This window comes from Schistocerca americana, chromosome 1 (assembly GCF_021461395.2).
Source record: "Schistocerca americana isolate TAMUIC-IGC-003095 chromosome 1, iqSchAmer2.1, whole genome shotgun sequence".
In the NCBI taxonomy this organism is placed as follows: domain Eukaryota; kingdom Metazoa; phylum Arthropoda; class Insecta; order Orthoptera; family Acrididae; genus Schistocerca; species Schistocerca americana.
The window spans coordinates 1,129,721,016-1,129,737,527 of NC_060119.1; the positions used below are offsets into that span (position 1 = coordinate 1,129,721,016).

Consider the following 16,512-nt stretch of genomic DNA (forward strand, 5'->3'; position numbering starts at 1 on the left):
TAACTAATAATGAATTATGCCAAAGTGATTAAAAGCTATTTATTGCATATGAATTAGTAATTAATAATCTACTGGATACTGTAAAATGCAGATAAGCCTCAGTACCACTCTTGCCATATTTTTGTGGGTTCCACAATCCTACATGACCAGGTTTATGTACTTAAAGGACTCATCTGAAAACTGAGGCAAGATCTGATCCTGCAACTCTCTCAACATGATGTTAAACCTTAATCTTCGTTTCTCTGATTACGTGAAAACAATCCTTTAGTTTCACACACAAAAAGGAATGGGCACTGCAAGGTCATTTTTGATAGTCACTTTTTGGGTGGCTGAAATTACTGAATTCACTCAAAAACTGAGGGCTTGAAATTGCTACATTACTCCAGACAAGTATAAAGACATTATTTTAACTTGTACCACTTTTTAAGAAAAGCTATCAACCTCTCTACATATGAGGCAGCAGAACACACACATAAAAGACAGTTGTAATTGCCAAACTTTTGGAGCTAGTGGCTTCTTCTTCAGGCAGAAGGGTTGAATGGGAACAAAGAAGGGTGAATGAAAAGGAGATTACTGTTTAAACATCATGCTTGAGTTAATAAAAGTAAAAGCTAATGACAGAGGTGGGAGGGGAGGGGGCCGCAGTGAAAAATAGATGGGAAAGACAATGAAAGATGTAGAAAACTAAAACGGAGTGAAGCAAAGAATAGTTACAGTGAACAAACATCTACATCTACATGGTTACTCTGCAATTCACACTTAAGTGCCTGGCAGAGGGTTCATCGAACCATTTTCACAGTACTTCTCTACCATTCCATTCTCGGATGGCGCATGGGAAAAAGGAATACCTAAATCTTTCTGTCCGAGCTCTGATTTCTCTTATTTTATTATGATGATCATTTCTCCCTACGTAGGTGGGTGTCAACAAAATATTTTCGCATTCGGAAGAGAAATTTGGTGACTGAAATTTCATAAATAGATCTCGCCGCAAAGAAAACTGTCTTTTTTCAGTGACTGCCACCCCAACTCGCATATCATATCAGTTACACTCTCACCCCTATTGCGCGATAACACGGAACGAGCTGCCCTTCTTTGCACTTTTTCAATATCCTCCGTCAAACCTACGTGACAAGGATCCCATACTGTGCAGCAATATTCCAGCAGAGGACGGACAAGTGTAATCTAGGCTCTCTCTTTAGTGGGTTTGTCACATCTTCTAAGTGTTCTGCCAACAAAGCACAGTATTTGTTTCACCTTCCCCACAATATCATCTACGTGGTCTTTCCAATTTCAGTTGCTCGTAATTGTAATTCCCAGGTATTTAGTCGAATTGACGGCCCTTAGATTTGTGCGATTTATCATATATCCAAAATTTATCAGATTTCTTTTAGTACCCATGTGGATGACCTCGCACTTTTCTTTGTTTAATGCCAACTGCCACTTATCGCACCATACAGGAATTCTCTCTAGATCATTTTGTAATTGGATTGATCGTCTGATGATTTTTACTACACAGTAAATTACAGCGAAATCTGCAAACAATCTAAGGGGGCTGCTCAGATTATCACCTGGATCATTTATGTAGATCAAGAACAGCAGAGGGCCTATGACACTACCTTGCAGAACGCCAGATATCACTTCTGTTCTACTCAATGATTTACCGTCTATCACTACAAACTGTGACCTCTCTGAGAGGAAATCATGAATCCAGTCACACAACTGAGACGATAATCCATCTGCACACAATTTAATTAATAGTTGCTTGTGTGGAATGGTGTCAAAAGCCTTCTGGAAATCTAAGAATATGGAATCGATCTGAGATCCCTTGTGTACAGCACTCATTACTTCATGGGAATAAAGAGCTAAAGAGCTAGCTGTGTTGCACAAGAACAATATTTTCTGAATCCGTGTTGGTTATGTATCAATAACTCATTTTCTTCAAGGTGATTCATAATGTTCGAGTACAGTATATGCTCCAGAATCCTACTGCAAATTGAGGTCAGTAACATGGGTTTGTAATTCAATGATTCACTCCTATTTCCCCTCTTGAATATTGGCGTGACCTGTGCTACTTTCCAGTCTTTAGGAACAGACCTTTCGTCAAGTGAGTGGTTGTATATGATTGCTAAGAAAGGTGCTATTGTGTATACCTACTCTGAAAGGGACCTGATTACTATACCATCTGGTTGATTTGAGTTGTTTCACAACACCTAAGATATTTTCTTTTATGTCATTCACACTAACAGCTGTTCTGGTTTTGAATTCTGGAATATTTACTTCAGCTTCTTTCATGAAGGAATTACAGAAAACTGAATTCAGTAACTCCGGTTTAGTGGCACCATCATCGGTAACATTTCCATCGTTATCTAGCAGTGACGGTATTGACTTCTTTTGCCACTGGTGTACTTTACATATGACCAGAAACTCTTTGGGTTTTCTACCATATTTTGAGACAATGTTTTATTGTGAAAACTATTAAAAGCATCTCGCATTGACATCCGCACTAAATTTCGAGCTTCCATGACACTTAGCCAGTCTTGGGAATTTTGCGTTCTTCTGAATTTGGCATGCTTTTTTCGTTGCTTCTGCAACAGTGTTCTGACAGGTTTTGTGTACCATGGTGGATCAGTCCCGTCTCTTATTAACTTATGCGGTATGAATCTATCTATTGCTGTCGACACTGTATCTTTGAATTTTAGCCTATCTGGTCTACACTTACATAATTAGCTTGGAAGGAATGAAGACACTCTCTTAGGAAGGCATCAAGCGAATTTTTATCTACTGTTTTAAATAGATATATTTTGCATTTACGTATAGTGGTTTTGGCTGATATGGTTTTGAGACTCACTACAATCACCTTGTGTTCACTAATCCCTGTATCAGTCATAACGGTCTCTATTAGATCAGGATTATTTGTGGCTATGAGGTCAAGTGTGTTTTCGCAACCATTTACAATTCATGTGGGTTCATGAATCTGTTGTTCAAAGTAATTCTCAGAGAAAGCATTTAGTACAACTTGGGAAGATGTTTTCTGTCTACCGCCAGCTTTGAACATGTGTTTTCGCCAACAAATCGAAGGTAGGTTAACTCTCCAACAATTATAGCTGTATGAGTGGGGTACTTATTTGAAATGAGATTGAAGTTTTCTTTGAACCACTCAGCTATTACATCATTTGAGTCAGAGGGGGGTGGGGGGTGGGGCTGTTGAATATAACCTCTACCCATAGCAATTCGTAGGAACTATCTATTCCAACTTCACTACAAGATAAATTACTACCAACAGACGCAAACACACCACCACCTACTTTACTTAATTTATCACCTATGAACACGCCCCTTTGTAAAAATTTCGGCAGAATTTATCTCCGGCTTTAGCCAGCTTTCTGTTCCTATAATGATTTCAGTTTCAGTCCTTTCTATCAGCACTTGAAGCTCTGGTACTTTTCCAACACAGCTACAACAATTTACGACTACAATACCAACTGTTGCTTGATTGATTCCCGTCGTTTCTTTGTCCTGTACCCTTTGAGACTGGAGCCCTTTTTGATCTTTACCAAGACTGTCTAACCGCGTAGCCACCTCCTGTGTGTAGTGGACACCTGACCTATTTAGCGGAACCTGAAACCCCACCACCCTATGGTGCAAGTCGAGGAATCTGCAGCCTACACGGTCACAGAACTGTCTGAGCCTCTGATTCAGAATCTCCACTCAGCTCTGTACCAAAGGTCCGCAATCGGTCCTGTCGACAATGCCGCAAGATGGTGAGCTCTGCCTTCATCTCATTAGCAAGACTGGTAGTCTTCACCAACTCAGACAGCCATCGGAAACAAGAGAGAATCTTTTCCAATCCATAGAAACACGCATCATTAGTGCCGACATGAGCCACCACCTGCAGTTGCCTGCACCCTGTACCCTTCATGGCATTCGGAAGGACTCTTTCCCCATCTTGGATGACTCCACCCAGTATGCACACGAAGTGCACATTGGCTTTCTTCCCGTCCTTAGCTGCTCATCCCTAAGGGGATCAATCACCCGCCTAATACTGGAGCTCCCAACGACAAGCAATCCCCCCCTCTGCACTTGTCCAGACCTCTCAGGAAGACCGGCCACTGCCGCAACAGGTGAGGCCGCCCTTGCTGGCTCAGAAGTACTTTCAGCAGTGGGCAGTACCTAAAACCTGTTACGGAGGTGTAAGGGTACAGCCTTGCAGCCAGAACCAACTTTCGCCTTCTGCCCAGAGATTCGCGACCCCACCACGGTTTGCCAATCACCGTCAGGCAAGTGTCGACCGGCGGGGACGTCCGAATCTGAGGGCGCATTGGCATCAGAGATCCCACGTGATACTACAGGTTCCAGAGGCACCAAAGCGCTCGCCTCAGGTGTCCCAATGTCACTGAAGCCCAGGGCAACAGCCTGGAGCCTGTCTACCATGGCCAGCACAGCTTCCAGCTGTTTACAGATGGTGGCCAATTCCTCCTGAATCCGTACACAACAGGCATAGTCCCTATCCATTCCTAACAATTTTTTTCCTCTCTTTTATCTCACAAGCTGTTCAAAACAAACAGATGACTGACGACTACGTGAATTTACACTATACAGGTACTAAAATGCGATGCTGCAACTCTCAAATACTATAATAAGCCCGAATTTGTGAATTAAACTATGCAAGTACCCAAAAAATGCAAAGAAATTAAGAATTAAACTATAAAACAAATAAGTGAGCTAAGAGTGCAACTCGCTGCTGGGTGCTGCTTATCCAGCGGCGGCAGGGAGCTCACTCAAATGCTGAGACGGAAGAGTTTTGATAGTGCAAAGGCATGTTTTCACAAAGAATTGCACGTTTTCTAATTTTTCCAACTTTTTCCTTGCCCCTCTTCTTCTTTTTTTTTTTTTTCCACGCCCACTATTTATAACTCTCCAAACTGTCCTCTCTAGCCATGATGAATCCTATCTCATACTACATCCATTCTTTTCGAAAACATGCCTTTGTACTATCAAAACTAAGGTCCCACATTCTTTTCTCTGAAACTTGCTTGTCCCTTGGAGTTACTCCATAAGACCTAACACTGAAAGTCCCTATTTCCCCATCTGCAAAATCCTGCAGTTATCTGCTCCTCATGTTTCCTTGAATGGTATCATCTGCCAAGCCAACTTCAAACTGCAACAACATGCCAGACTTCACCTCAAAAAGCTATCCCACCTTCTCCTAAACTACCTGAAAAATGGTATTTCCCTTCCTGTCCCTCTGCAGCTCCCTAAACAGCCACACCATCAACTAACACTCCTCTCCTACAAACCGAGCTTGGTCAACCTCCTTAACATCCCACAGCCTTCACCACTGCCTCCCAGACCAAGAATAATCCATAGTCCCAAGAATCAGTCACAATAGTACAGAGTCCTTAACCTCTCGTCTGAAGTACTCTCCCCTTCTGAATTATCTGTAATATCTAAGGGCCTCACTTTCAGTCCTAAACATGCATTTCATCATGCTGCTTTTGTGAAGGACCACCTTTCATTCACACGCAAAATCCATTTGAAATATCACTTTGCAACCCAATCCCAAAACCTTTCCAACAGCACACCTGACATTGAACCCTGTCTTGAACAGTTCAGACCACGATCCCAACTTGATCCACCACCACTACCTCAAAATCATCCCTTACAAGCCTTCCAAGAATTCCTTACATCCAGCATTGCTTCACAACCCTTCCTCAGATCCCTACAACATGACCCTAACCAAACCCGTCCTCTGAAGAGCTCCAGGCTCTATGTTCCCTAAAAGTGGATGACTCCATCACTATCCTCCCATCAGACAAAGGATCTACTGCTATAACACTTGAGCGAAAGGAGTATGTCAGTGAAGGTCTACGTGAGCGGTCTGACACCTCTACATATAGTGTCGGCCATCAAAATTCCATAACTGTAATTCAAACTGACCTACAGTACTGAGATTTTGACAGATACCTTCCCTTCCACGTCAAATGTTGTCTCCCTTACAGCCTTGGTATTCAAGGCAAACATATTTGTTCAGATGCAGACTCTTTACAGCAATACACCACCACTCTCACCTCAGCCTTCGGTGGACGTGATTACCCCTCCAGCCTAGTTAAAAATCAGATTTCCCAGACCATCACATCTAATCCTGGTACTGCTGATCACTCCACAAAACAGCTTCAGAGCACAACATTGGTGACTCAGTATTATCTTGGTCTGAAATGTGTTAATTAGCTACTTTGACAGGACCATACGTCCTAAAATCGTGCCCTGAAATGAGATCCATTCTGTCTGAAATAGCTTTCCGTTGCCCTCCCAATCCCCACAATATTCTTGTCAGACCTTATGCTCCTTCTGCGCCCATCTCCCTAGCCTTGTGTCCATCTCCACTGCAAGACTTGCTCTATGCACCCTTCTAACTGACAAAACATGTACTATCAAAGGGAGAGCCACCTGCAAAACGACACGTCATATACCAGCTATTATGTAAACACTGTTCGGCCTTCTACATCGGCATAACCACCACAAAATTATCAATTTGGATGAATGGTCATAGGCAGAGGGTGTATACTGGCAACTCGCAATATCCTATTGCATAGCATGCTCTACAACCTGACATTTGTGACATTGGTGCCTGTTTCACCACACATGCTATATGGATTCTTCCCCCAAACACCAGTTTCTCAGAACTCCACAGGTGAAAACTGGCACTACATGATGTCGTTGGTTCTCACCACCCATTTAGCCTTAATTTACATAATTTCTTCAGTATCAGCATTTCTTTAAAGCAACTACTCTTCACCCCACTCCCTTTTAGTTTTCTACATATTTAATTTTCTGACCTGTTAATTTTCACTGTCCCCCTCCCATCTCTAAAACATACAATGCACTTAGCTTTTCACTCCTATTAACTCATGCATGATGTTTAAGCAGTAATCTCTTGTCTGCATATTACCCTGTCTTCCACCTTTAAGCTCTAAGGTTTTCAAATCTCGTCCGATGTAGTCCCCAACAGTCTTCCCTTCTCATCCTGTACGATAAGTCTCCCCTGACCTGCGATTCTGGGTGACTTTCCCGAGATCTACTCCTTTTCCTTGAGCTCTCCAGTCCTTTTTCTTCACCTTTCTTCATTCGCCTTCAACCATTCTGCCTGAAAGAGGAGCCACTGGCTCCAAAAGCTTGCCAATTCTCTAATATGTGTGTGTTCTGCCACCACTTGGTGAGTAGATTTTTTATCTATCCAATTAAATAATTTTGTCAATAATTGATTGTTTTCGTTGTTATATCTCTACATATGAGGTGTGATTGAAAAAGTAATTGAAATTTATTCATTTTGCGAGATTTATACAACCAATAATTTTTTTATATTTGCATATTCAGCAGTTTCAATTTTTTTTTTTTTTTTTTTTTCTGCCAGTCAGAAAGGTTACATGTGTTTTCAAGTGCTTGGTGAATTTTTACTTCAGAAAAAGATGTACCAAACAATTTGCATTAAATTTTGCTTGGAAAATAGAATAAAGTGCAGCACCCCATTCGATATGGTGACTGTGGCTTTTGGCAAATCTACTATGAATAAGACAAGAGTTTATGAGTGGTATAAACATTTTAAAGGTCTTTGACAAGACGCTGAAGACAATGATTGCCCTGGATGCCCTAGCACATCAGTTACTGGCGACAATGTGGAAGAAGCAAAGAAAATGGTTCTGGAAAATCCCTGAATCACCACTTCAGAGAAGTTGCTTACAATGTCAGCATATCTGTTGTGTCATGCCAATCAATGTTTCTGAATGTTTTGGGCATGAAATATGTAGCAGAAAAGTTCATTAAAAAATTGTTGAATTTCGACCAAAAATGACAAGTAGACATCGCTCAGGAATTGCTGAATGAAGTTGACAACTTCTAAAGGAAACAGGTGACAAAACATGGGTGTATGGAATGTCAAAACCAAGGACCAATCGTACTAATGGAAACTGCCTGAAGAGTAAGCAACGAAAAAATTCATGAAGTTCGATCACATATGAAGGTTCTTCTCATTGTTTTCTTTGACAACAATGGGACAGTGCATCATAAGATCCTGCCTTATGGTCACATGGTCAATAAGGAATATCACCTGGAAGTTATGCGCTGTTTGCATGAAGCAATCTGAAGAAAACAACCGGAATTATGGTACAACCACTTGTGGAAACTGCATCACGACAATGCTCCTGCTTGCATCTCAATACTTGTTCATAATTTTTTTTGAAAAAAACAAGGCCATTGTGTTGCCTCAGCCGCCGTATTCACCAGACACGGTCCCCTGCGACTTCTTTCTATTCCCAAGGCTGAAGAGAACCATGAAAGGACGTTGTTTTGGCACCATTGACGAGATAAAAACAGAATCACTGAAGGAGCTGAACACCATAATGGAAAAGTGAGTTTCAGAAATGCTTCCAAGATTGGGGAAAGCACTGGCATAAATGTATCATATCTGAGGGGGACTACTTTGAAGGAGACAAAGTTGTTACTGATGAATAAATAAAGAATCTTTATGAAAAACAAAAATTACTTTTTGATCACACCTCATACATCCTTTGCAGATAAAAGCAAGTTGATCAAGTAATTCACACACATTGTTTAAAGAGTATTGGTGGAACAATATGTGGTTCACTATGAGGTGTCTAGGTATTATACACTCCTGGAAATTGAAATAAGAACACCGTGAATTCATTATCCCAGGAAGGGGAAACTTTATTGACACATTCCTGGGGTCAGATACATCACATGATCACACTGACAGAACCACAGGCACATAGACACAGGCAACAGAGCATGCACAATGTCGGCACTAGTACAGTGTATATCCACCTTTCGCAGCAATGCAGGCTGCTATTCTCCCATGGAGACGATCGTAGAGATGCTGGATGTAGTCCTGTGGAACGGCTTGCCATGCCATTTCCACCTGGCGCCTCAGTTGGACCAGCGTTCGTGCTGGACGTGCAGACCGCGTGAGACGACGCTTCATCCAGTCCCAAACATGCTCAATGGGGGACAGATCCGGAGATCTTGCTGGCCAGGGTAGTTGACTTACACCTTCTAGAGCACGTTGGGTGGCACGGGATACATGCGGACGTGCATTGTCCTGTTGGAACAGCAAGTTCCCTTGCCGGTCTAGGAATGGTAGAACGATGGGTTCGATGACGGTTTGGATGTACCGTGCACTATTCAGTGTCCCCTCGACGATCACCAGTGGTGTACGGCCAGTGTAGGAGATCGCTCCCCACACCATGATGCCGGGTGTTGGCCCTGTGTGCCTCGCTCGTATGCAGTCCTGATTGTGGCGCTCACCTGCACGGCGCCAAACACGCATACGACCATCATTGGCACCAAGGCAGAAGCGACTCTCATCGCTGAAGACGACACGTCTCCATTCGTCCCTCCATTCACGCCTGTCGCGACACCACTGGAGGCGGGCTGCACGATGTTGGGGCGTGAGCGGAAGACGGCCTAACGGTGTGCGGGACCGTAGCCCAGCTTCATGGAGACGGTTGCGAATGGTCCTCGCCGATACCCCAGGAGCAACAGTGTCCCTAATTTGCTGGGAAGTGGCGGTGCGGTCCCCTACGGCACTGCGTAGGATCCTACGGTCTTGGCGTGCATCCGTGCGTCGCTGCGGTCCGGTCCCAGGTCGACGGGCACGTGCACCTTCCGCCGACCACTGGCGACAACATCGATGTACTGTGGAGACCTCACGCCCCACGTGTTGAGCAATTCGGCGGTACGTCCACCCGGCCTCCCGCATGCCCACTATACGCCCTCGCTCAAAGTCCGTCAACTGCACATACGGTTCACGTCCACGCTGTCGCGGCATGCTACCAGTGTTAAAGACTGCGATGGAGCTCCGTATGCCACGGCAAACTGGCTGACACTGACGGCGGCGGTGCACAAATGCTGCGCAACTAGCGCCATTCGACGGCCAACACTGCGGTTCCTGGTGTGTCCGCTGTGCCGTGCGTGTGATCATTGCTTGTACAGCCCTCTCGCAGTGTCCGGAGCAAGTATGGTGGGTCTGACACACCGGTGTCAATGTGTTCTTTTTTCCATTTCCAGGAGTGTACATAAAAAGCACAGTGTAAGTGTATATATATGTTCATGATCTCCCCCCAAACCTCTGGATCGATTTCAACCAAATTTGGCACAGAAACAGTATGCATCACATATATCGGCGCTGTGGGATTTATAACCACCTAGATCCAACAGGAGCAGAGATACAGCCAAAAATGTGTCCTTCCTAGGCCCTCGTATATAGGCTGTTTTGCATGACAAGCATGTTGTGTGGGAACAATATCGGCCTGTGAAATCAATCTGTGTTTTTTTTTTTTTTTTTTTTTTTTTTTTTTTTTTTTAGGGCAACCTACATGTTAGGAGCAAGAAAAGGTTTTCCGGAAGCCAACATGTAACCTGCCCTGCAGGAAAGGAATGTTGCAGGAGCAGTATTGGCCTGCTTTATGGAACGATATTGCAGGGGCTACATGAGCCAATGAGCATGGCTGGGGACAGATTAAGATGGACAGAGGAGGGGATAGACAGGCAACGAGGGGAGGAAATGGACAGAGAGAGAGACGGGAGGAGGGGGAAATGAGGCAGGTGGAAGGTGTAGAGATGTAGTGGGCAGGTGGAAAAGGAAGAGGAGAAGACGGGGTGTAAAGAGAGAGAGGAAGGATGATTGGTCAGAGGGAAGTGGGAGGAAGATATGGTCAGAGAGAGGGGGTGGAGAAAATGGACAACGAGAGGGGGGGGACGAGATGAAGAGATAGAGAGAGCGAGGAGGAGGAAATAGACAGATGGAGGTGGGAGGATGTGGTGGACAGGCAGAGGGAAGAAGAGGCAGACAGAGAGAGAGTGAGGTATAGGTGTATTCAGTATATGTGTTGAATACATATGTGGGTGAAACCATGGGGAACAGGACAGTATTCAATGAGTGTTTCAGACTTATCCATTATTTATGGCAGTGGAGTCAAGTATGAAATAATTAAGATGTGGCAAGGGACTAGTTAGTAGCCACTGAGTTGTCTCCTTCCAGTGTCAGGGCTTTCAAATTTTTTCCTCCCCTCCACCACCTCTGCATATACCATCCTCAATTTCTTCATCAACTTCATCCAAATTAAGCAATCTTGAAAAATTCTGAAAATTAGAGATTCATCAGTTCTTTTAAAATTGTGTGTCTGCAGCCTCATTCCAGTTGTTACTACTGTGGCAAGTAGTACGAAGATATTTCTTTTCTGTTATAAATATTCTTAATTTTTCTTTTTTACTTTAATTCTTGTTATAATCTGTATTAAAAAATGTGAAAATCCTACACACACAAGACACTCAACACTGAATATTTAAAACAGGACTGGAAACTGTTAAACAAAAGCAAGGTGTAGTCTTACAGATGTCACAGGTTTATGCTTGTAGATGTTTTTTGATATAGTCTTTGCTCCCCCATTAATAGTGGACCTTGCCACCACCTCATGGTGGACAGAGGGACGAGGGGCAAGGATTACATGCCTCAATCCTTAACAATGCAGATGGCCATACTGCAACAGCGATCACATTGGAGTGGTATCTGTGTGGAGGCCAGACTAGCGTTTGGCTCCTGAAGATGGGAAGCAACTTTCTAAATAATTTCAGGGGCAACAGTCAGAAACATTAAGTGATCTAGCCTTGGGACATCTGCCATCATAGCCTTGTTATGTTGGTATTGCAAATGGCTGAAAGTAAGTGCAAACTATGTTGGTACATTTCACCAGTGACATGCTGGTGTACTGTATGATGACAGCATCCTCTTGGGTAAAAACTTCCAGAGGTTAAATAGTATTTCATTCAGATTCCAGAAAGGGACTACTCAGTAGTATGTTGTCATCAGGTACAACTAATATAGCTTTTTCTTGGTCCGAGCATGAAATTCTAGAGTCGTTAATTGATTAGGTAAGTTCAAGAATTTAAAACAAAAGATCAGTAGTTTAAACTTAGATATAGTGGGAGTGAGAAGTTAACAGTATGAACAGAACTTTTCATCTGGTGAGTATGTGGTTATAAAATACCAAATCAAATAAAGATAATGCCAGATTAGGTTTATTAATGAATAAGAAAATAGAGATGTGGACAAGTTACTATGAATATCATAGTGAATTCTTTATTGTAGCCAAGACAGACACAACGCCATATTCACCACAGTACACGTTCATGCGCTTACTAGAGATCCGCAGATGAAGATTGAGGGAAACAGAGACTACTTCAAAAATAAGTGAATTTTTTAGCTAAAGAATGCACACTCTAATTATGAGGTCACAAAAATTTCTCATTGTCCTCATAGTTTGCCCTCTGTTTTATATCCCTTCCACAAACCAACACATATTCCTACACTTCGCTGATACATTTCATCAATTTCACTGAGGTTTCACTCATTTGGTCATAGATTTGACAGTACAAGACACAGCCTCCACTAAAATACAACAAAGTAAATCAGGATCTGTTTAAAGATACATTTTATATTGGAAACAACATACTGAATGCGTCATATGGTGGCTGGCGGATATGACATCAGGCAATGGGGCAGAATGTAATTCTGAGAGCAAGGAGTGCTTGGCTGCCATGAGGGTAACGTCTGTTGTATAAGATCATGTATGGTTCGAATAAATGTATTCAGTGGAAATCAGTCACAATTATTCTTCAATGTTTAACAGTTTCTATTTCTATAAACTACATGAGATCATCATATAGCTTTGTTTGCCCGATGGACTATATAACAACAAAAATAATCAATTACTGACAATATAATGTAATTATATAATAGGGGGAAACATTCCACGTGGGAAAAATATATCTAAAAACAAAGATGATGTAACTTACCAAAGGAAAGTGTTGGTATGTTGATAGACACACAAACAAACAAACAAACAAACAAACAAACACACACACAAAATTCGAGGTTTCGCAACCCACGGTTGCTTCATCAGGAAAGAGGGAAGGAGAGGGAAAGACAAAAGGATGTGGGTTTTAAGGGAGAGGGTAAGGAGTCATTCCAATCCCGGAAGTGGAACGACTTACCTTAGGGAGAAAAAAGGACATGTATACACTCTCACACACACACACACATATCCATCCGCACATATACAGACACAAGCAGACATATGTAAAGGCAAAGAGTTTGGGCAGAGATGTCAGTCGAGGCGGAAGTACAGAGGCAAAGATGTTGAATGACAGGTGAGGTATGAGCGGCAGCAACTTGAAATTAGCAGAGGCTGAGGCCTGGTGGGTAACGAGAAGAGAGGATATACTGAAGAGCAAGTTCCCATCTCTGGAGTTCTGATAGGTTGGTGTTAGTGGGAAGTATCCAGATAACCCGGACGGTATAACACTGTGCCAAGATGTGCTGGCCGTGCACCAAGGCATGTTTAGCCACAGGGTGATCCTCATTACCAACAAACACTGTCTGCCTGTGTCCATTCATGTGAATGGACAGTTTGTTGCTGGTCATTCCCACACAGAAAGCTTCACAGTGTAGGCAGGTCAGTTGGTAAATCACGCACGTGCTTTCACACGTGGCTCTGCCTTTGATCGTGTACACCTTCCAGGTTACAGGACTGGAGTAGGTGGTGGTGGTGGTGGTGGTGGTGGGAGGGTGCATGGGACAGGTTTTACACCGGGGGTGGTTACAAGGGTAGGAGCCAGAGGGTAGGGAAGGTGGTTTGGGGATTTCATAGGGATGAACCAAGAGGTTAGGTGGACAGCAGAAAGACACTCTTGGTGGAGTGGGGAGCATTTCATGAAGGATGGATCTCATTTCAGGGCAGGATTTGAGGAAGTTGTATCCCTGCTGGAGAGCCACATCCAGAGTCTGATCCAGTCCCGGAAAGTATCCTGTCACAAGTGGGGCACTTTTGGGGTTCTTCTGTGTGAGGTTTTGGGTTTGAGGGGATGAGGAAGTGGCTCTGGTTATTTTCTTCTGTATCAGGTTGGGAGGGTAGCTGCAGAATGCGAAAGCTGTTTTCAGGTTGTTGGTGTAATGGTTCAGGGATTCAGGACTGGAGCAGATTCGTTTGCCACGAAGACCTAAGCTGCAGGGAAGGGACCGTTTGATATGGAATGGGTGGCAGCTGTCATAATGGAGGTACTGTTGCTTGTTGGTGGGTTTGATGTGGACGGATGTGTGAAGCTGGCCATTGGACAGATGGAGGTCAACGTCAAGAAAAGTGGCATGGGATTTGGAGTAGAACCAGGTGAATCTGATGGAACCAAAGGAGTTGAGGTTGGAGAGGAAATTCTGGAGTTTTTCTTCACTGTGAGTCCAGATCATGAAGATGTCATCAATAAATCTGTACCAAACTTTGGCTTGGCAGGCCTGGGTAACCAAGAAGGCTTCCTCTAAGAGACCCGTAAATAGGTTGGCGTACGAGGGGGCCATCCTGGTACCCATGGCTGTTCCCTTTAATTGTTGGTATGTCTGGCCTTCGAAAGTGAAGAAGTTGTGAGTCAGGATGAAGTTCGCCAAGGTAATGCCACTGTCTCTGAGAGCTTGCATAAGTTAAACTTTTTTGTCTGTGTGTTCTCCTGCCGCCACTTGGTGAGTAGATTTCTATATCTATACAATTACACTATATAGCATTATTTGTACCACAGGGAAAATGTTATTCAATCTTCTTCACACAACACACAGAGCACATGGAGGCTGTGAAGTACCTGTTACTGAGTTATGCTAGCCCCTAAATTCATTGCACTGTCACGCACGAAGTTATTTTAATCAAAGAACAACATCATAGATGCTTACCTCTGAAGCATACATCTGCAATGTGAGTGATAGCTGGGCACAGTCTTGATGGTGTACTGAAGGCAGGAGATGAAGCATGGCTACAACCACACCTGGGTGGACAATAATTGGGTCCGGGGCAGGTGGATTCAAGTTTAGAGAATTCACCACTGCACGGCGAGCTGATACTGGTGACTCTGGAGGACGATTCGACTGCAAACACCATTCATATTAGATCCACAACAATCGACTGGGATCTAAACATGTTTGCAACTTGTGACTATACACAATACTTTTCTCATATTAAGCATATATAAGCATCCACATATGGTTAATTTACTGTTAAATAACTGGCTATAAATGGATTGCTTTCTACTTAAATTAAGTATAATTGGATAACATACAGGATAGAACACAAAGCATACAATAGGCCATAAAATACTGCTTTTGAAACATGGTGCACTATAAATGAAGTTATTGGTAAATAAGCGATTTCATTTGTACCTGAAAAATTAGAGTGCAATGGATGGAGATCTCTCAACCAGAATCTAATTACATGCTAAAATACCTGTCCAACCCAGTTTCCCCAGTGTCAAACGTGGAAAAACAGTATTGTTTGCTGATGACAGTAACATTCTAAACAACGAAGAGTCACTAAGAGTACTAAATGAGAAAGCTGAAGAAACACACACATGTATGCAGGTGGATAGAAAACAATGAATTAACCCTAAGTGTAAAAAAAGACACCCATGAACAGCATTCGTTTCAACATAAATAGAAAACCCAAAACTAATTCTCTAGAAGTGAAAGATGAGCCAATAGAATGGGTAAAAAGTGCAAAACTGCTAGCAATGCATGCCCCTCTCAGTTAAAGTGGACTCAGCATGTTACTGTAATCAGGAAGGGAAGAATTTAAGCATGCAATGCACTTTGAACAATAAATTCAGTGGGTAATAGCTCATCCAATAGAACAATGTATTTTGCATATGTCTAACCTGTGATTAGGTACAGCATAATCTACTGGGGAACAAATGAGTAGAATATACAAACAATCTTTAAGCTACAAAAAGTGCTGTATGTATTACAACAAAAAGCAGCAAGAGGACTCACTATACTGAGGTGTTACACTCTACGAGAACCTTGAGTGTTCGATGTGAATACATTTAGCAAACAGTGATTCACACAAGAAAGACGTCTCCACGTGAACTTGGAACCAGATGCAGCTAGCACTTACATCTCAGTAGAAGAAATAAAATGCAAGCCCAAAATAGTGTGCTACATAAGAGAATTAAATTAGATAAATGACCATAGACAAAACTGAAATATGTGCTCCAACTATAATCTAAAAAAATTATCTGTAAAATTTTTTTTGTTTTCAAGGATTACCAGAAATGATACATAAATTACGTTGACAATTATGCTAATGTTGAACTGTGATGATTAAGAGCCATTTTACAATATATATTCAATAGAAAAATATACTGTACAAACATGTAACACAATAAAGCAAATATTGTATGTCTCTATTTGTATATCTTTAGTGCACATTGAAAGATGAAGAAGAAGAAGAAGAAGATGATGATGATGAAGATGATGACAATGATGATGATGATGATGATGATGATGATATTATTATTATTATTATTATTATTATTATTATTATTACTACACAACTTCAACAACTGGAATAACATAAAAAGAAAACATCAAATCAATTTGTTTTACTGTACACTAACCACTATGTACCA

At 42.4% G+C, this 16,512-nt stretch overlaps 1 protein-coding gene across 1 annotated transcript in view; it reads right to left on the minus strand.

The window, feature by feature from the left end:
* Window positions 1–16,512, minus strand: part of LOC124619168 (WD repeat and FYVE domain-containing protein 3) — a 297,546-nt gene that overhangs the window by 188,524 nt on the left and 92,510 nt on the right. The window contains exon 16 of the mRNA XM_047145406.1: window positions 14,786–14,977. Within this exon, the coding sequence (XP_047001362.1) occupies window positions 14,786–14,977 (192 nt within the window). The remainder of the gene's footprint in view (window positions 1–14,785; window positions 14,978–16,512) is intronic.